At 33.3% G+C, this 23,092-nt stretch overlaps 1 protein-coding gene across 1 annotated transcript; it reads right to left on the minus strand.

Annotated features, from left to right (window-relative positions):
* Positions 1 to 799: 799 nt before the first annotated feature.
* Positions 800 to 22,545, minus strand: LOC139841210 (uncharacterized mitochondrial protein AtMg00810-like). The gene is made up of 3 exons (XM_071831438.1): positions 22,227 to 22,545; positions 1,174 to 1,202; positions 800 to 1,018 (listed from the first exon to the last, which is right to left on the minus strand). Exons 1-3 carry the CDS (start codon positions 22,543 to 22,545, stop codon positions 800 to 802), a joined length of 567 nt encoding a protein of 188 aa, XP_071687539.1.
* Positions 22,546 to 23,092: the final 547 nt, after the last annotated feature.

The raw sequence follows: 23,092 nt of genomic DNA on the forward strand, positions 1-23,092 counted from the left end.
GTGTAGTATATTATATTGTGTTTATATGAGTTTGTGATGCTAGCTTGTATGCGGATTTGTGTAAAGTATGCGGTTGCATTGCTAGCTTGTATGCGGAATTGTGTTTTTTTGTGCAAGGAAGCAAGTTATATACATATGCATATAACTATTGCACTCACTAAGCATGTTGCTTACTCCCTCGTTGTTTACATTTTTTAGGTACCCGTTGGATGTATTGGAGTATCCTAGTAGTTCGACTATAATGCTAGGGGCTTGCTTGAGCTTGTCGGATTGGCACTTGGATATTTGGCTTCGGTTGAGGATAGCTAGTCTCAGGGATCATGCTCTTGGTATCAGGTTGGGGTTTTGAGTCTTAATCCGTGATTTGGTGTATTTGGGTTGAATTTGCTAATTCAGTTTGTAACGTGTCGGGGATGATGTAATTCATGTAATCTAAAAACCGCATGTTGTGATATCGTGTTATAAGTTAAAATGAGTTTTGGACTTGTATAGATGTATTTGGGGGACTTTTGCACCTCGAAATGGGTCAATTCTAACTTTAAAAACTGCAGCTCTGTTCTATGTGTATTGGAGCGCCGCTCCGTTGAACTAAGTTTCGTGTCTGTTTTTTAGTTTTAGCCTCGACACTGATAACGTTTGGTGGGGAGCGCCGCGCGACCTTTTGGAGGGCCACTCCACTGAACTGTAACTGGGACTGTTTTAAAAAAAAAAAAATTGTCGTTTTTCGGTAAACAGGTTTGGGTTGTTTCACCAGGGTCTACCGATAGTCCTAACTACTGAATCTCCAGTATAACCATCCTCACGCAACAAATTCATCATTTCGAACTATACTCAACAGACAATAGTCCATAGGACCCAACCCAACCCAACTAATTGAGGTCGAACTCCTTGAGATGAACCCAACCAATCGAAATTCACTTCTTGAGCGGAACTTAGCCAATGGAGGTTCTAACAGCAAAGGGCACAACCAGGCAATAGATACAAGCAACTCAACTGCTATAGCTAACATAAGGCAACCCTACATTATATAGCATAATTAGAAATTATACAACAATACAAATACTACATAAGACAACTAACAATGGTAGATCCTAGTAGCACAACTTGCTACTATAAACTACACCGAGAGATAGTCCCACTCACCAATTACCGGCAACAGCTCAGTTATCTAACTTCTGAGTTTTTTTCCTTGTTCTTGTCGCCTGATAACAATATAAACCAAGTTAGTATAGTACTGTAATCAAAATTAGTCACAGGGCCTGCATAACGGCTAAAAACTGACACTTAACATAAATCTTCCCAAAATCACACTGTCGGTAGTCTGTCGAAGACAGTCGGTCCACTGTCTCTAGTCCGACGGTCGACTGTCATAGTGTGACAGTTGGCCGTCTCTACAAACACAACCAGTCGACTGTCATAGTTTGACGGTCGACTGACACGCTCCGACGATTGACTGTCAAAGACAGTCGGTCAACTGTGTTCTTCAGCTGCAGCAGCAACAACAGCAAACTCACGGGTTTTGAGCCAAATTTACCAAATCTCAATCCTGGATTCGTTTTTGACCACAAAAATGAACACAACATGTTTATAAAATCATTTGGGACATAAAAACAAAATCAAAACAACAACAAAATCAAGCAATTTGACGTCAAAATTACTTTTTGACAAAACCTAACATATACATCCAATTTTACACAGATTTGAACATGAAATCGGATATATCTTACCTTTAACGAGATACAAACAACACTAGAACTGATTTCTAACACAAATCAAGTTCCAAAAACGATATTAGATGATCAGAGTTTCAAGGTGTTAGGTTTTAGGTACAGTTGTGTGTGTGAGAAGAGTCTGAAATAAAAATGAGAGAAACAAACTATTGCCCACACTAAATGGGTTAAAACCCCATACCCCACATCATACGGGTATTTACCAGTTATCTAATATTTTTCTTACTTCGTTAGGCGGCCCTAACGGAGTCCAAATTAAATAAACAAACATGTTCTGTGACCCTTGTCACGAACTGACCTCAACCAAATAGTCAATTAGCTATAAACATCTGACAATTAAATTAACGTTTAATATTACATAAGGGCAAACTAGTCATTCCTACTAGGCCAGTCTCAGGGTGTTACATATTCGAGGTCTTGGGATATGCTCGGGCTCAGATTTATCTATTTATTATGCTCGAACGAACTAAATAATATCTTCATCTTCTTCGTCGGATTAAAAAATAATATTATAAGACTAATTTTTTTTAATAAATTTGGATGTATTTGGAAGATGTATTAATAAAGCTGGATGTGTATTTATTGTTTGGAAAATGTATTGAGAAAGTTAGGAATTCATAAATAAAGAAAGTTGAATTTATTCATTTTATTTATAAAAAAAATTTAACGGTAATAATATCGTTAGAAAACCGGTCAAAATGTAGAACCAATCACAAAAAGACACGTGGGCTTGACGCCTTTTTTCCATCACATGCCTGACCGAAACCCCGTCGACGTTAGTCCTAACGGCCTATTGGGGGCATCACTTTCCGTAAAATGTTGCCATATCATCTAACGCCTAGCACTTGTCGCCGAATTAAGTATGGTATATGATAATGCTAAAAACGAACATATATTTCATAGCATTATCCCTCAAGAAAGACAAGCTTTTAGTTGCAATTGTTCTATTTACAAGTGATATTCGTTTAAATAATAAAAGGTGAAGACAAAAGACAGATTCGACGAATTGAAGACGCAAACGACCAAAAAGCTCAAAAGTACAAAATACAATCAAAGTGGTTTCAATTATTGATGAGAAACGTCTCAAAATTACAAGAGTACAAGATACAAAACGCAAAGTACAAGATATTAAATTGTACGCAAGGACGTTCGAAAAACCGGAACCGGGACCAGAGTCAACTCTCAACGCTCGACGCAACGGACTAAAAATTTCAAGTCAACTATGCACATAAATATAATATAATATTTAAATAATTCTTAAAATTATTTATATATTATATTTATTTATTAAACCGTCGGCAAATAAACAAACAAAGACATGTGAGCTGGAAAAGCAGGCCATGCGATCGCATGGCCTGGAAGTGTTAAATCCATGCGATCGCATGGCAGTAGGTGGCTGGCCACATGCCTATAAATTTCGCAGTTTGGTGATCATATATCCATCATCTCTCTATCTCACTCACGTATATATATATATATATATATATATATATATATATATATATATATATATATATATATATATATATATATATATATATATATATATATATATATATATATATATATATTATAATTTTAATTTTAATTTTAATTTTAAATTCTAATAATAAGGGTATGTTAGCGAATGTTGTAAGGGTGCAAGTCGAAATTCTGTCCGTGTAACGCTACGCTATTTTTAATCATTGTAAGTTATGTTCAACCTTTTTAATTTAATGTCTCGTAGCTAAATTATTATTATGCTTATTTAAGACGAAGGAATCATGATGGTGGGCTAAAATATTAAAATTGGGTAATTGGGCTTTGTACCATAATTGGGGTTTGGACAAAAGAACGACACTTGTGGAAATTAGACTATGGGCTATTAATGGGCTTTATATTTGTTTAACTAAATGATAGTTTGTTAATTTAATATAAAGATTTACAATTGGACGTACCTATAAATAACCATATACACTCGATCGGACACGATGGGCGGGATATTTATATGTACGAATAATCGTTCATTTAACCGGACACGGGAATGGATTAATAGTTATTAGACTTATTAAAACAAGGGTAAATTATGTACATGGACACTTGACATAATTGTTAGCAAAGTATTAAAACCTTGGGTTACACGCAGTCGATATCCTGGTGTAATTATTAAACAAAGTATTAAGACCTTGTTACAGTTTAAGTCCCCAATTAGTTGGAATATTTGACTTCGGATATAAGGATAATTTGACGAGGACACTCGCACTTTAAATTTATGACCGATGGACTGTTATGGACAAAAACCAGACGGACATATTGAATAATCCAGGACAAAGGACAATTAACCCATGGGAATAAACTAAAATCAACACGTCGAACATCATGATTACGGAAGTTTAAATAAGCATAATTCTTTTATTTTCATATTTAATTGCACTTTTAATTATCGCACTTTTATTTACTGTCATCGTATTTAATTGCACTTTTAATTTTCGTTCTCTTTAATTATCGCAATTTTATTTTATCGCACTTTTATTTATCGCAATTTCATTATCGTTATTTACTTTACGTTTTAAATTAAGTCTTTTATGTAATTAATATTTTACATTAGGTTTTAACTGCGACTTAAGTTTTAAAATCGACAAACCGGTCATTAAACGGTAAAAAACCCCTTTTTATAATAATAATACTACTTATATATATTTTTGTATTTTTACAAATATAAGTTAAAAATATAGCGTTAAGCTTTTTTAAAGATCCCTGTGGAACGAACTGGACTTACTAAAAACTACACTACTGTACGATTAGGTACACTGCCTATAAGTGTTGTAGCAAGGTTTAGGTATATCCATTCTATAAATAAATAAATATCTTGTGTAAAATTGTATCGTATTTAATAGTATTTCGTTGTAAAAATTAATACTATTTCATATACCCCTCGCATAACATCAAGTATTTTTGGCGCCGCTGCCGGGGAAATTGCTTAAACGCCGGTAGCGCAACGCTATATATATATATATAAAAAAAGATTTTTATTAATTTTTAGTTTACTTTTATAAAAATACGCTTTTGTAAAAATACGTTTTAAATATACGAAAATATAAAAAGAAAAACAAAATATTTGTATATTTTTAATAGTTTGTTATATATATATAAAATTATAAAGTTTCTTTATTTTTATTTTAGTTTTTAAAATACAAGTTTTTATTTATTTATATAATTATTTATTAAAACAGAAAAAAAAATTAAATATAAAATTACTCGGTCCAGTACTGTAGCAGCCCATAACCTGGCCCGAAACTCTAGCTCATGCGATCGCATGAGCCCGAAGGCAAAACTTCATGCGATCGCATGAGGGTACCTGACACGCCAGGTTTGACCATCCAACAGCAATCATTACGGAGTATTATTATTAATTATAATTAATTAAAACCCTAATTAGGTTTTTATTTATTTATTATTTAAGTTTTAGTTTTATTATTTAATTTGTATTATTTAGTTTATTTAGTTTTATAAATTATATAAAAATTAATAGTTTTATAAAATAAATAATATAAAAATAATATTTTTATAAACATTGTACTTTTTACAACTTTAAGTATTATTTTTATTTTTTGTATCTTTTATTTGTTTTAGCTTAATATTTGTAGTTTTCGTTCGTAATTAGTTTAAGCTATAGTTTTTGCCGTAGTTATTTTTATTTTTAGATTTTTAGGCCTTGCCGTAAAATCCCTTAAGTGCTTTTTCTTTAGACTAAGATTTAGGTGCTTTAGAATTTTGCGACGCCGTTTTAAATTTTAGTGCCTATTAAGTTATTTCCGTTTTGGGATATAGTATTTCTCTAAGCTTTAATATTTTTAGACGTAACTTTTAATTCTTAGTTTTTAGTTCCTTTTTAAGTTTCGACGCGCTACTTTCTTATTTTTATTTTTCGACGCCTATTATTTTTCGACCTTTTATTTTTCGACGTTTTTCGACGCGCTCTTTTTCTTTCTTATTTTTCGCCGCTCTAGTTTTTAGGACTTAGATTTTTTCTATTTCTTCTCTAAAATTTCTTTAAATTTCAACGAAAAATTATTTTACGTGGTTAAATTGATAGACATCCAAATTTTCTGCTTCGTAGTAATAGTTGGATTTGTTAGTAGCTGAGTTGTGAGCTTCCGATTTAAAGGGTTCTGGCTCCCTGCTGCATCTATTGGCTATTTGAAACGTGGGCAAAAGCAGAAAAGTCTATTATTTTGATAACTTATATAATTTTTATTTTTATAACTAATAGGATATTCAGCGAATGCACCGAGCCAAACGTTCACCACCTTTTGTACGTTCACCACCTGTAACTCGATCAAGACATCTAGCAAATATTGTCGCCGTTAATTTTTCTTTAGAATCTTCATCCAGTCAACCAAGTACTCCAATTCAAATTTCCGATAATCCATTTTTTGAACCAGACCTCACAATTGAGAATCCGGAGAATATTCAGGGACAATTCAGAGATCCTAAACCATTAATCTTTTATCCGGAACCACCAATCATTCAAACAGAGATTGTTGAGGAACCTACCATTAAATCAGAATCCTCTAGTGATTCAGATTCAACAAATTCAATCATGGAGAATCTGGAACTTCTAAGTATGGAAGACCGAATGAGAGTTAAACGCACTGGCCAAGGTCACACAATTACTCAACAGACATTAATGCGCCAGATTATGAAATCAAAGGACAAATCCTACACATGGTAACTAATCAATGCCAATTTAGTGGTGCGCTGAAGGAAGATCCAAATGAACATCTTCTTACCTTTAATAGGATCTGTACACTATTTAAAATCCGAGAAGTGGAGGATGAACAGATATATCTCATGTTATTTCCCCGGACTTTAAAGGGAGAAGCCAAAGATTGGTTAGAATCGTTACCTGAAGGGGCGATTGATACATGGGACATTTTAGTTGAAAAATTTCTTAAACAATTCTTTCCGGCATGTAAAGCCGTGAGACTTCAAGGAGAAATTGTTACGTTCACACAAAAACCAAATGAAACTCTATATGAGGCTTGGACAAGATTTGGAAAGTTATTGAGAGGATGTCCGCAACATGGTTTAGACACTTGTCAAATAGTACAAATATTCTACCAAGGATGCGACATCACTACAAGGAAAGACATCGATATAGCAGCTGGTGGTTCCATTATGAAGAAAACAGCAACTGACGCTTACAAAATTATTGATAACACTGCTTCCCACTCACATGAGTGGCACCAAGAAAAAGATATCGTTAGATCATCTAAAGCAGCTAGAGTCGATTCTAGCCATGACTTCGATTCCATTTCTGCAAAGATAGATGTTGTCGAGAGACGAATGGAAAAGATGACTAAGGATATTCACTCAATAAGAATTAGTTATGAGCAGTGTGGAGGACCACATTTGAAAAAAGATTGTCTCAGTATTGAACTAACAATGGAACAAAGAGAGAATGTTTCATACATAAACCAAAGGCCTGGAAATAATTATCAGAATAATTATCAACCGCCAAGACCAATCTACAATCAAAACCAGGATTATAACCGAAATGTTCCATACAACAACCAACAAGGTCCTAGCAATCAACAAGTATCCAATAATACTTACAATCAGCAAAGACCTGTTTTTCAAAACAAACCACCACAAACCGATGATAAAAAGCCAAATTTAGAAGATATGATGTCGAAGCTAGTTGAATCTCAAACTCAGTTTTTCACATCTCAGAAACAAACCAATGAACAAAATGCTCAAGCATTTAGAAATCAACAAGCTTCTATTCAAAATTTGGAACAAGAAGTGAGCAACTTAGCAAGGTTGATAGGTGAAAGAAAATCGGGAAGTCTACCTAGTGATACAAATGCTAACTCCCGGAATGAAACAGCTAAAGCCATTACCACAAGAAGTGGTATTACACTTAAACCACCTAAAATGCCTGTAATTCCTGATGAAGCTATTCCTACTCCACAAGAACCACAGTCTGAACAAGATAAGGAAAAAGAACCGGTAGTTGAAAAGGCTAATGAAGATAACACAGTTAAGGCTAAACCTTATGTTAAACCATACCAACCACCACTTCCTTACCCTAGTAAAATGAAAAAAGAGAGACTTGAAGCCGAGCAATCTAAATTCTTGGATATCTTTAGACAAATAAATGTAAATCTTCCTTTCATTGATGTGATTTCAGGAATGCCTAGATATGCTAAATTTTTGAAAGATCTAATCACAAATAGAAAGAAAATGGAAGAACTCTCGGCTGTTACTATGAATGCTAATTGTTCTGCAGTACTGTTGAATAAGATACCAGAAAAATTATCAGATCCAGGAAGTTTCACGATTCCATGTTTTCTGGGTAGTCTTAGTTCAATTGAAGCATTGGCAGACTTAGGTGCTAGTATAAATTTAATGCCATATTCATTATACGCTAAACTAGACCTTGAAGAATTGAAACCAACACGAATAAGCATACAACTAGCCGATCGATCAGTAAAATATCCTAGAGGGATAATGGAGAACATGCTAGTTAAAGTTGGTACTTTAGTATTTCCAGTAGATTTTGTTATTCTGGACATGGAAGAAGATTTTCGAGTTCCTCTCATATTAGGAAGACCATTCTTAAACACGGCTAAAGCAATAATAGACGTGTTCGGTAAGAAATTGACCCTAAGTATAGAGGACGAGAGTGTTACCTTTTCAGTTGATAGAGCAATGCAACAACCGCAGTCTGCAGATGATACATGCTATTATATTCAAACTATAGATTCACATGCAGAATTGTTAGAAGAATTTCCAGAATTACAAGGAACAGGAGAATGTTCTTTAGGAGAAGGAACTGAACCAATTAATGAAACTGAAATGTTAGCTACACTTATGGCTAATGGATATGAACCAACAACAGAAGAAATTCAAATGCTAAAAGAAGAAGACAGATATCGATATAAATCATCGATAGAAGAACCACCGACATTAGAGTTAAAGCCACTTCCAAACCATTTGGAATATGCTTATTTACATGGTGAATCCGAATTACCTGTAATAATATCGTCTTCTCTTACTGAAAATGAAAAATCTCAACTCATTTCTGTGCTAAAAGCTCATAAACCAGCTATTGCATGGAAAATTCATGATATTAAAGGAATAAGTCCTTCATATTGCACACATAAAATCCTTATGGAAGAAGGTCATAAAACGTATGTGCAACGCCAACGACGACTAAATCCTAATATGCAAGAAGTTGTTAAGAAAGAAATTATTAAACTGCTAGATGCAGGTTTAATTTTTCCAATCTCTGATAGTCCATGGGTAAGCCCAGTTCAATGTGTACCTAAGAAGGGTGGCATGACTGTCATCACAAATGAGAAAAATGAGCTTATTCCTACTAGGACTGTAACAGGATGGCGTGTTTGTATTGATTATAGAAAATTAAATGAAACCACCAGAAAAGATCACTTTCCTTTACCTTTCATTGATCAAATGTTGGAAAGATTAGCCGAAAATAGTTACTATTGTTTTCTTGATGGTTTTTCCGGATATTTTCAAATTCCAATAGCACCCGAAGATCAAGAGAAAACCACATTCACGTGCCCTTATGGTACTTTTGCTTACAAAAGCATGCCATTTGGACTTTGCAACGCCCCTGCAACCTTTCAAAGATGCATGATGGCGATTTTTCACGACATGATAGAAGAATGCATGGAAGTTTTCATGGATGACTTTTCAGTCTTCGGTGATACATTTGAAACATGTCTACTTAATCTTGAACGAATGCTTATTAGATGCGAACAATCAAATCTAGTTCTTAATTGAGAGAAATGCCATTTCATGGTTAAAGAAGGCATCGTTCTTGGACATAAAATCTCAAAGGAAGGAATTGAAGTGGATAGAGCTAAAGTAGATGTAATTTCTAAACTTCCACATCCCACCAATGTTAGAGGAGTTAGGAGTTTTCTAGGGCATGCCGGTTTTTACCGACGTTTCATAAAAGATTTTTCTAAAATTGCCACTCCTATGAATAAACTCCTAGAAAAAGATGCTCCATTTATCTTTTCAGATGAATGCATCAAATCTTTTAATATTCTTAAAGAAAAACTCACTAATGCGTCGATTATGATAACTCCAAATTGGAATCTACCGTTTGAACTAATGTGCGATGCAAGTGATTTTGCAATGGGAGCCATTTTAGGACAAAGGATTGAAAAACGATTTCAACCTATTTATTATGCTAGTAAGACGTTACAAAGAGCACAAACGAATTACAAAACTACTGAAAAAAAAAATCCTTGCTATTGTCTTTGCTTTTGAAAAATTTCGTTCATATCTCGTTCTAGCTAAAACGGTGGTCTATACTGACCATTCTGCTCTTAGATACCTATTTTCGAAACAAGATGTTAAACCAAGATTAATCCGTTGGATCTTACTCTTACAAGAGTTCGATATTGAAATCCGAGATAAAAAGGGAGTAGAAAATCTCGCCGCTAATCATCTTTCTCGTCTTGAAAATCCTAAATTAGAAGTTCTAAATGAATCGGCCATACAAGACAACTTTCCTGATGAATATCTATTGAAGATAGATTCTAATGAAATTCCATGGTTTGCAGACTATGCAAACTACTTAGTATGTGGATTCCTTGAAAAAGGATTATCGTACCAAAAACGAAAGAAATTCTTTAGTGATATAAAACACTATTTCTGGGAAGATCCACATTTGTTTAAAAGTTGTCCCGATGGAATAATACACCGATGTGTATTCGGAAATGAAGCTAGTCAAATATTAAACCATTGTCACACAGGACCAACAAGAGGGCATTATGGGCCTCAACTAACAGCAAGAAAAGTTTACGATGGTGGATTCTATTAGCCTACAATTATCAAAGACGCACACCTTCTTTGCAAATCCTGTGATGCTTGTCAAAGGGCCGAAAAAATAAGTGAACGTGATGAAATGCCATAAAATGTCATTTAAGTATGTGAAGTATTTGACATTTGGGGTATTGACTTTATGGGTCCATTTTCAAAATCTCATAATAATCTATACATTCTCGTAGCCATTGATTATGTATCTAAATGGGCGGAAGCACAAGCTCTCCCAACTAACGATGCACGAGTTGTAGTCAACTTTTTAAAACGCCTTTTTGCTAGGTTTGGAACACCGAAAGCTTTAATAAGTGATCGGGGTACTCATTTTTGTAATAATCAACTTGAGAAAGTTCTTAAAAGATATGGAGTAACTCATAAAATCTCCACTGCTTATCATCCACAAACAAGTGGACAAGTTGAAAATACCAACCGAGCTTTAAAACGTATTCTAGAGAAAACCGTAGGATCAAATCCGAAGGAATGGTCCATGAAATTGGAGGATGCACTCTAGGCTTTTAGAACAGCCTACAAAACTCCAATTAGAACCACACCTTTTAGACTCGTTTACGGAAAAGCATGTCATCTTCCAGTAGAAATTGAACACAAAGCATTTTGGGCTTTGAAGACATGTAATCTTGATTTACATGAAGCCGGACGTCTACGGTTAAGTCAATTAAATGAATTAGAAGAATTAAGACTTGAGGCATATGAAAATTCGTTAATCTATAAAGAAAGAACGAAGAAATGGCATGATAAAAGAATCAGAAGTTCAAAAGAATTCAAAGAAGGAGACAGAGTTCTTCTTTTCAATTCACGATTCAAGCTATTTCCTGGAAAATTGAAATCAAGATGGTCTGGACCATTCATAGTCAAAAGAGTTTTCCCGTACGGAACGGTAGAATTAATAAATTCAAATGGGATTGAATTTAAGGTTAATGGTCACAGAGTTAAACATTACATAGATTGTCCGATGGAAGTTGACAACGAAGTTAATCACAATTTCAACACCACAGCTAACTAAGTGTGGGGAGGTTCGAATCTTTTTAGGGTAATATGTATTTCTGTTAGAGTTAGATTTTCTGTTTTCGTGTAGTTTTCGAGAATGGAATCCGAATGGTCTTTCCCTAGCAGACCCTAAAGAACTAGTCTTCTCCCCCCATTCTGAATTTTTATTTTTTTAGGTTTTACGAGATGAAGATTTCCTGTGAACTAAACCATGCTCTAATGCTACACGCTTTGATCACTAAACGTAATAATGACACCCTTCCAAGTGAATTGGTATCATTAATCAGAGGTAAATTGGACGGAGTAAGAAAAGAATCCAGGAACGAAAATTATAAGTTACATTTTGGTAAAGGAAAATCAAAATCCGCAGCGAAAAGAAGAGCACGACACCTTGAAAGATGTCACAAATGCGGAAAATGGTCACACGAAGGAAAATGCTCGACGAATCAGACATATTCCAGTACCGAATTCGTTACTTTATGCAGAGATGGACCGTTCATATGTTTCGAAGAAAAAACGTTGAATGCTCGAGGTTACGCCTATGTAGCTATGGAAAACTAATTAGTCCGACTATCTTATGAGTGGGCTAAAACAGGTCATTGAGAATTCTATTTCACAGGTAAGTATGTACAGTTTTTATTTTTATTTTATTGTTTTTAACCTTTTGATAATAAACGCTAAATCGTTCGCTATAAAGTATTAAATTGGTATTCAATAAAATTAGGTTTTGCGACCGAAATTATTGATATCATACAAAAATTTATTACATCACTGCGAAATTTACCATTTATTCTTAAGGTATAAATATCTTTAATCGATCAAACCAAAATATTTCAGAAATTCGTCAGGAGTAAAACTAGGTAATATAGCCGAAATTACTTTACCGAAAAGAGGGGCGTATATTTTTGATAATATTTGATTGATTAAAGTGGGATAAAAGACCAAAAAATTTTTAATTTTAATTTTTACTTTATTTTTAAAATAAATGTTAAATTATTATTGTAAACTTTTTAAAATCGATATATTTAAATTTGTAAATATTTGAAAAATTAATATTTTTAATATAAATTTGTATGTATAAAAACAAAAATATAATATAAATTTGGTGTGAATTTTTAATTATTATTAATATGAATTTTTAATTTTATGCATTTTAAATTTAAGTTTGGTGTGAATTAAAAAAAAAAATTTAATTTAATTCGTTAAGTTAAAAATTTGATTTTTAAAATTCGTCGTGAGTTGAAAACTAGATCGTTGAACCGAAATTGCTCTACCCAAGGGAGGGACGAGAACTTTTATTATCATTATTTTTAATCTTATTGAATTAAAGTATGCAAAAAAAAAAAAAAAAAAAACCCAAAAATCTTTACTTTTAAAACCGTGTTTAAAAATGACAAATTTTAAAATTTTGTCGAGGGACGGACTAGGACAACGATCCGAAACGCCCTCATCCTAAAAAGAAACAAATTTTTAAAATTTTATTAATTTTATGTTTTATTAAGTTATAAGATTTTTATATATATAAAAAAAGCAAAAATACACTGTACCCGAACCCCATGCGATCGCATGGGATTTGACCTTCCAGTCCATGCGATCGCATGGAGCTGAAATTTTGGCCAGGATCAAATATCAGTCGACTGGTCTGTCTCCTCACAAACACACACATATCACGAAAATACACCCAAATAATCTCTAAAAATCGCAAATTTTCACTGTAATTCGTCAAATTTCTTGCTCTAATCATGCCTAGGTTCGGATTCTTCAACAAAAAGGTAAAAATTACACCCCTAAACTCATAAATTTTCTAGTTTTTGTGATAATTACCAATATTTTACCTAATTTAATTTTGTTAATTTCTAGTGTAATTAGTGTTAAATTGTTAGTATTTTATGCATGTATAACCTAGATTGATGCTATTTAACATGATTTGAAGCCAAAAACTTCAAAAATTTTAGAAATCTAGGGTTTGTGTTCTTGAGCAATTTGGGGCTTTTTGATATAAACAGGTTATGGCCGATTTTTGTCATGAATTATTGCTAAATTAAGTAGTGTAACATGTTTAGGTAGTTAAATGATCCAAACTTTGATCTTAAACATGATTTTTGAGAATTAAAGTGAACTTTTTAGGTACAAAATTCATGAACTTGATTAATTTGATATAATTGCCATTTGATACTTGTTTAATTGTTAGTAATGACTATTTTGACATGTTATTTGAGTTAAATGCTTATGAACTTTATATACATTTTCATAAAAGCTTATTTGAAAAAGTGTAGAATTAATAAAATTGTGAAAATGTGTATAAGTTTAATTATGATTTAACATGCTATTGTAATTGTTTCAAGTTGTTATTTTGCTAACACTAATGCATATTTGGATGCACAAATTTTGTGTTTAATGTATTTTGCAGAAAACTGATACTGCTGGTGCTTCATCATCATCTAGACAACCACAACAAGAACCTGAACCAGAATAAGAGCCGCAATACGAGCCAGAACCCGAACAAGAACCACAACAGGAACAACAACATCAACATGTACCTTATTATGATCCGCTACAATTTGTTGATGCCTTCACAGTATTTCCAATACATCCGCCAGTAGAATACCCAACGATTCCTGAACATACATTGCATCCTAATCCGAGATTCGATAGAAGCTGGAGAGATTAACCGGCATATCAAAGTAATAAATTCAAATTAGTAACGAAAGATGTAGAGGTGCCTAGGGTAATTGATTGGAATCCTTTGGAAACGGTACATCTAGCTGACCGTGTTAGACTGCTACTGATTCAAAGGTATGGCGGTTCTTCTTTTACCGATTGGGAACGTCTATTCACCATTCGTAGGCCTGTATATAAGGAATGGTGTGTCGAGCTTATGAGTACTATAGCATTAAATGAAGATGTAGATAGGTTAGATGATAGAAGTTTTCTTAGATTTATACTTGGCCGTAGGATGTACAGGATGTCTATGCTGGACATGGCCAGGGCATTACAGATTTACACTCCTGGTGAATTGCTACTACCCGATTGTATGAATTTGATTTATCGTGGTGAAAGGGTAGATAGGAATTTTGACGCGAACGCCGTTTGGAGGCGTATGTCAGATTATAATGTTTTTGGGCGGGCAGGAACACATACCTACTTACATATTAACAGAGCCGAGCTTCGTATAATTCATAGATTTTTGGCTAACTCAATTACATAGAGAGGTCACAACAAGGAAAAATTGACCTTACATGATTTATTTTACCTAAAGTGTATTCGAGACCCAAGAGGCTTTGTTAATATCCCTTACTGTGTTGGTTTTTATTTATCTAAAATGGTAGAAGGAATACAGGAAAGGGGGATAATAGGAGGAGGTATTTTTGTTACTCTCATTGAAGAGTATTTAGGTGTAGATAGGAACCAAGGGGGTCCACTTTTGGAATGTAGGGAACAGTTTGAGCCTTTAGGATTGAAGGTCTATTAGGGTGCTAAGGTATTAAAGAGCAGACGAAACCAGCCAGTACCCTATGAAGGTAGTCATCCTCAGGTAGAGAGAGTTTCAGATGAGGAAATGGAGGAAGCGGATGACATTAGGGATGTCATTAGGGAGGCTATGACTGATGTCTACCAGCGTGTAGACGAGGTAGATATGACAAACGGGGAGAGATTTAGTCGGATGGAGTAGTGGCAAGCCCGGAATGATTGCGAGCATTCCAGGCAATGACAGCATGATAGGTGGGACTATTATCAGCGTCAGATTATGAGCCGGCTGTCACCTCAGGATCACTACGTTCCGACCCGACCCGCTTACTATCCTCCACACCAGCCCGAGATGAGACCACCATATACTCTCTACGACCCTAACCAGGCCTACCAGTACACCTATCACCAACCATGGAACCCGAACGACGACATGAACTGGAACCCCTATCCAGAGTGATAGTTCCGTTGGTGATTTCTATGATTTTTATCTTTTTATGATTTTTATTTATGTTTAAACATATGATATTGTGATACATTAATGTATTGTTTAATATTTTTATTATTTTGTACTAATATTTCATATTTGATTTGAAAGTGGGATTTTAAGTCCCATTTCAAATTACCATGCATGTTTATATTTGTATGTATGTATATTGTCAATTGTACACAACAGGGTAAAACAGCGCATTTTCAAAGACTGGCATTAAGTTCAGCAAAAGCTACTAATTTTGACGACAAAATGAAAAACAAATGTGATGTAACAACAAGACGGAATGAACAAATGATGTGCACCATTTATCATTCAGCAAATAAACGCCAATATGTTTGGAAACTTTGGTAAAATTTAATTATTTTTCTACGCTAATCACCCTCAATAATTTAAATTGTTACTGATTTCTTGCAAATGAGGGCATTGCAAGATCTTAAGTGTGGGAAGGGGTTAAATTCTTTCGGATTTTTAAAATTTTTGACTTATACACTTGGTTACCATTAAAAATACTAGTAATGCAGTAGTTGTATTAGAATCTAGTGCTCTCTGATAATAAAGAACAGCCCTAGTCTTATATACTGACTACCCAATTCTAGTAAAATTTTCAATTAAATGAATTCAAAATCATGTTTATACATATTTATGAACGATAAAACTAGGTGTTAACACCGAAATTATTGTTACCTCGGAAAGGACATAAATTGAGAAACAATCTAAAATGTTAGAATTCATTTAAAATGGAATAGAGGACAATAAAAAGGCAAAGAAAGGAAAATAAAAGCCAAGTGTGGGAAAATTACCAAGTTTTTAAAAAAACATATATCACATATTTTGTACAAAGATACTTTTGTTTTGGACAAAATTAACCATTTTACCCGATTTATTGTAATACTTTTGAAAGAAAGATGGATCTACACGATGAATCAATTTCATCATTAAAAGGAAGTAAAGTCTTCCGAAAAAGACACGCGCTTCTTGATTTAGGTCATGAAGTTGTCGTCCAGACCAGCTGTAGGTTGACGAAAAATCTAGAAAAGTCATCACTAAAATCAGCAAGAAATCCACGGACCTCAGCATCAAACAGGGTCGCCAAGTGGTCAGACTTATCCTAACCATAAGAGGATCTGTCTCGTAAAATGGGGAGGACGCTGTGCAAATTAGCTTGATAAGACTAATGAATCAGACCACCAAAAAAGGATAATCTCCTTAAAGATTAAAAATCAGCTTTTTAAACCTGATATTACTCAATCCTAGAGATTGACCTTAAAGATTGAGAATTACAAACTCATGGAATTCGATGATATCTAAACTCGAGCTTGAACGAGAAAATATTTTGATCAAAATTACAAACCGATTTGTTTTCTGAAAAACCCATTTTTAATGCGTTCATTACCATTGAACGTAAAATCCCAGGAATTCACCTGGAATTCATTAGGTCACCTGAACCAAATCGGGTGTCAACCGTAAGAACGGTGGTTGCATAGCATGATCAAAAACAGGACCTTGTGCCAGACCAAAAAACCATAAGGGTGAGCTTTACTATTGCTCCTACAAAGGATAGTAATTGCATCCGACACGTTATAGACCATAATTAAAAGCATGTCAGGGGACATTGCCTTAACAGTTGCTTGTTCAACGCTTTCCTTTACAACCGGACGGTAGTTTACCGAAAGGTAATATACGGAGCAAGTATACTGGATGTGTTTCTTTCCTAATACAAGGTTAGCAAGTGGGTGACACAAAACCGCAAGTTTTAAGCTAAAATTTTCAAATATGAAACCCACCAAACCCACAAAAACATTTTGCAACACAGGTGAAGGGTTATTCCGGAAAACTTATCTAGGGTAAAAACTAGATTTAATTTTCAAAAGATCAAATGTTTTCATAAAGATCCAATTTCCTTAAGGGATCTAAATTTTATAGTCATGTGGGACTGTAAACCACATCGTTACTACCATTGTTTATACCGCCGTATAAAAATCACTGATGTACAAAGTGTGAAGAATAAAGAAGTGATTCTAGTATATTTTTATTTCAAGACTATATTGCTTGAGGACAAGCAACGCTCAAGTGTGAGAATATTTGATAATGCTAAAAACGAACATATATTTCATAGCATTATCCCTCAAGAAAGACAAGCTATTAGTTGCAATTGTTCTAATTAAAAGTGATATTCGTTTAAATAATAAAAGGTGAAGACAAAAGACAGATTCGACGAATTGAAGACACAAACGACCAAAAAGCTCAAAAGTACAAAATACAATCAAAGTGGTTCCAATTATTGATGAGAAACGTCTCAAAATTACAAGAGTACAAGATACGAAACGCAAAGTACAAGATATTAAATTGTACGCAAGGATGTTCGAAAAACCGGAACCGGGACCAGAGTCAACTCTCAACGCTCGACGCAACGGACTAAAAATTTCAAGTCAACTATGCACATAAATATAATATAATATTTAAATAATTCTTAAAATTATTTATATATTATATTTATTTATTAAACCGTCGGCAAATAAACAAACAAAGACCTGTGAGCTGGAAAAGCAGGCCATGCGATCGCATGGCCTGGAAGTGTTAAATCCATGCGATCGCATGGCAGTAGGTGGCTGGCCACATGCCTATAAATTTCGCAGTTTGGTGATCATATATCCATCATCTCTCTATCTCACTCACGTATATATATATATATATATATATATATATATATATATATATATTATAATTTTAATTTTAATTTTAAATTCTAATAATAAGGGTATGTTAGTGAATGTTGTAAGGGTGCAAGTCGAAATTCTGTCCGTGTAACGCTACGCTATTTTTAATCATTGTAAGTTATGTTCAACCTTTTTAATTTAATGTCTCATAGCTAAATTATTATTATGCTTATTTAAGACGAAAGAATCATGATGGTGGGCTAAAATATTAAAATTGGGTAATTGGGCTTTGTACCATAATTGGGGTTTGGACAAAAGAACGACACTTGTGGAAATTAGACTATGGGCTATTAATGGGCTTTATATTTGTTTAACTAAATGATAGTTTGTTAATTTAATATAAAGATTTACAATTGGACGTACCTATAAATAACCATATACACTCGATCGGACACGATGGGCGGGATATTTATATGTACGAATAATCGTTCATTTAACCGGACACGGGAATGGATTAATAGTTATTAGACTTATTAAAACAAGGGTAAATTATGTACATGGACACTTGACATAATTGTTAGCAAAGTATTAAAACCTTGGGTTACACGCAGTCGATATCCTGGTGTAATTATTAAACAAAGTATTAAGACCTTGTTACAGTTTAAGTCCCCAATTAGTTGGAATATTTGACTTCGGATATAAGGATAATTTGACGAGGACACTCGCACTTTAAATTTATGACCGATGGACTTTTATGGACAAAAACCAGACGGACATATTGAATAATCCAGGACAAAGGACAATTAACCCATGGGAATAAACTAAAATCAACACGTCGAACATCATGATTACGGAAGTTTAAATAAGCATAATTCTTTTATTTTCATATTTAATTGCACTTTTAATTATCGCACTTTTATTTACTGTCATCGTATTTACTTGCACTTTTAATTATCGTTCTCTTTAATTATCGCAATTTTATTTTATCGCACTTTTATTTATCGCAATTTCATTATCGTTATTTACTTTACGTTTTAAATTAAGTCTTTTATATATATAATTAATATTTTACATTAGGTTTTAACTGCGACTTAAGTTTTAAAATCGACAAACCGGTCATTAAACGGTAAAAACCCCCTTTTTATAATAATAATACTACTTATATATATTTTTGTATTTTTACAAATATAAGTTAAAAATATAGCGTTAAGCTTGTTTAAAGATCCCTGTGGAACGAACCGGACTTACTAAAAACTACACTACTGTACGATTAGGTACACTGCCTATAAGTGTTGTAGCAAGGTTTAGGTATATCCATTCTATAAATAAATAAATATCTTGTGTAAAATTGTATCGTATTTAATAGTATTTCGTTGTAAAAATTAATACTATTTCATATACCCCTTGCATAACATCAGTATAGTTTAAACTTATAAGACTCACAAGCTAAACTTTACTTTTTACAATTGTAACTAAAAAGATGAGATCCGAGACACAAAACTTGCCATCTAATTGGAACATTCTGTATCCCGTGTTAGATTATATCCATTTTTCTAACTTATCAAATGGGTCGGATATTGTCTGCATAAATGATGCACAGGGTGGTGTACATGCTTTTTCAGTTCATGTAGTTTGGGAATGTATTTACATATTAACTAATAGACAAAAGTTATAAATAGTATCAGGGGCATTTTTGACTTTTCATCTTTTTTTTTAAATTTTAACTAAATTTCATTTTACCAACAAAGGCCCCCACATTTTCTTGAAAAATTCAAATCGACCCCCCAAACAGGGGGTAAAGTGTCAAATAACCATTTTCATAACAAATCTTAAATAAACTCCACCCAAATATTCAACGGGTCATATCTTCTCACTCGCAACGAGTTAAATTTTTCCGACACCATCGTTAAACTTGAAATAATTTTAGGAACACAATGTCACTAGCTATACGCAAAACGGACGCTTTTTAAAAAAAACTAAATATTTGGGGTACTTTTCATACACGTTGATTTTGCGTTAAATTTTTAAAAGTCGACAATTCCATAGCAAAACGCGGAGATGCACATATATTGTTAATTTAAAATAACATTTAAATCTCTCACGGGTTATACCTTTTAGTTCTACTCGAGTGGCGCTTCAACGATATCATCGTTAGCCACAAAACAATTTTACTAAACGCAATAAAATACATTAAAAATCGAACCCCCGGCGCGAAGCGAGGGTTCAATAACTAGTTCATACCAATGCACAAAAGTGCATTGGTTTTCAGTTGTTTGGCATAATTATACCATACGTAAACATTCATTCTGTTATGATTACCTATGGGTCAAAAACTTAAAACTCAAGATAGGTTGAAACAGTGGGAGTTGCGAACTGCTAGTGTGATGGTGTGTGCGTTGTGTAACCAAGTCCCTGATTCTCATGACCACCCATTCTTTTTGTATTCTTTCTCGCTTGAAGTTTGGTCGCTTGAAAATAGAACATGTATTTTCCATTTATTTTTTATGGTTGAAGAATTAATTATTGACGTTATACCCGTCTACAGATTGGAAGGGTGCCCGGTTTGTGGTTATTAAGTGAATTTTTGAGGCCTCTGTGTATTTGTGTGGCAAGAAAGAAATAATAGATTCTTTGAGAAGAACCCGAGATCGTGTGAGCAAGTCTATCAAGTTAGTTACTCAACGGTCCGTCTTAAATTAATGTCCTTCAAGTGTAAAAGATCTTCTCCAGCTTTAAGGTTGAAGGAAGATTGGAAAATACCTTAAGTCCTTTTATTTAATTATTTGCATATGTTCTTAAAACTGCATATGTGTTGGTTGTTTGAAAGGTTATAGGACATGTCCAATAGTCGTTTGTGCTTCATTATACAGTTTTTGGTTATTAATATATTCAACGGGTTAACCCCAATTATAAAAAAAAATAAAAATAAAAAGAAATAATAAAAGTGGAACCATGTTAGTGCATGCATGTTATTCCCCGAAGAATCTCAAGATTTGTTTTAAGATAATAACAACACTAAAGAAAATAAAAAACCGCTCACATTATATATTTTTAATTACCTCACATGAATACCCATGACTAGACTCAGATGAAGATAGAAGAATAAGAGAGAACAACGAACAAATTGGGGTTTTGAGAATCTTAATTTTATCAACTTAGAGTTTCGAGATATGAACCCTAGATTAGCAGAGATAAATGAGATAACAACACTACAGATCATTAATGATTCCAAACACGTTCAAGAACACCCTTCAATCAATGAAACTTGATTGAAATTAAGAATCCCAATTTCTCAATCGTAATTGGTAAAGAAAATTCAAGAACATAGGGAAAGAATCAAAGCCTATAGCTCTGATACCATGTAAAATTATTAGAATCAAACAAACCAATCACCAGAATAATCGAACACCAACAAATACACACATCTTTCATCTTTAGATAAACAACAACTTTAGTCCCTCAATAAACTATCTTAATAAAACTTGCACAAAAAATACTTATGCAAAAGAGTAAAATTACAAAACTATAAAATATTAAAACTAAGTTTGAATAAATCTATAAAATTAACATCCCCCTCAAACTTAAGTTTGAAATAAATCTTTTAAACTCGAAGCATTAGTTAACACATTATGTTGATATGGACCCAACCCTTTAGTCAATACATCTGCAAGTTGATTTGAAGAATCAACACTTATAGTTTTGATTAAACCACATGAAACCTTTTCCCTAATAAAATGCGTATCAATCTCAAAATGTTATGTTATTTCATGATAAACATGGTTTGCAGCAATTTGAATTGCAGAAGTATTGTTACATTCTAAACTCAGAGGTAACTCAATTTGAATACCAAGATCAATTTAAAGGTTTTTTATTCAAATAATTTCACAAGCAGTTGTGGCTATAGCATGTTATATTCTGATTCAGCAGGACCAGGAAATGGTTGCTTGTTTTTTACTTTTCCAAGAGACCAAAGAGTTGCAAAATAAACTAAATATCCAGTAACATATTTTCTATTTAATTTACACTTACCCCAGTCAGAATCACAATAAGCATTGAGACTAAATCCATTATCTTTAACAAACTGAATCCCTTTACCATCAGCCCCCTTTAAATAGCTAAGCACTCTAAAAGCTAAATCAGAATGAGACTGTAAAGGAGAGTGCATATACTGACTCAAAACATGAACAACAAAGGAGATATCAGGCTTGCTAAGAGTAATATAAATTAACCTTCTAACTAATTTCTGATACTCAGTGATATTAGCAACAAGTTTTTCATTAACACTTGGTTCACATGCAACAGAAAGATTTTGTTCCACATGAGTACTAACAGGTTTGCAACCAGTCATATCATAATCGTCAAGAAATTGTAAACAATACTTTTTTTGAGACATGCTAATACTAACATTATTATTCAACACCTCAATACCAAGAAAATACTTCAACTTTCCAAAATCTTTTATTAAAAACTTAGATTTTAGATAAGTTTTAAACTTATTAAACTCATTAACATTATTACCAATGATAACAATATCATCAATATAAACAAGCAGGGCTATAAAGACAATATTATTGTTTTTCACATACAATGAATAATCACACACACTCTGCTTAAAACCGTGACCAACAAGAGCAGAATTCAGCTTCGGATTCCATTGTCTAGAGACTTGTTTCAAACCATATAAATACTTATTAAATTAACAAACACTTTTTTCATTTTCAGAAAACAAACCTTCAGGTAAAAACATATAAACCTCTTCACTTAAATCACCACAAAGAAAAGAATTATTTATACCCAATTGATAAAAATTCCAACCATTTTGAACAACAAGAGTAATTATGCATCAAACGGTAACATGTTTAACAACAGGAGAGAAAGTTTCATCATAGTTAATT

The sequence above is a fragment of the Rutidosis leptorrhynchoides genome, chromosome 4, assembly GCF_046630445.1.
Source record: "Rutidosis leptorrhynchoides isolate AG116_Rl617_1_P2 chromosome 4, CSIRO_AGI_Rlap_v1, whole genome shotgun sequence".
Taxonomy (NCBI): domain Eukaryota; kingdom Viridiplantae; phylum Streptophyta; class Magnoliopsida; order Asterales; family Asteraceae; genus Rutidosis; species Rutidosis leptorrhynchoides.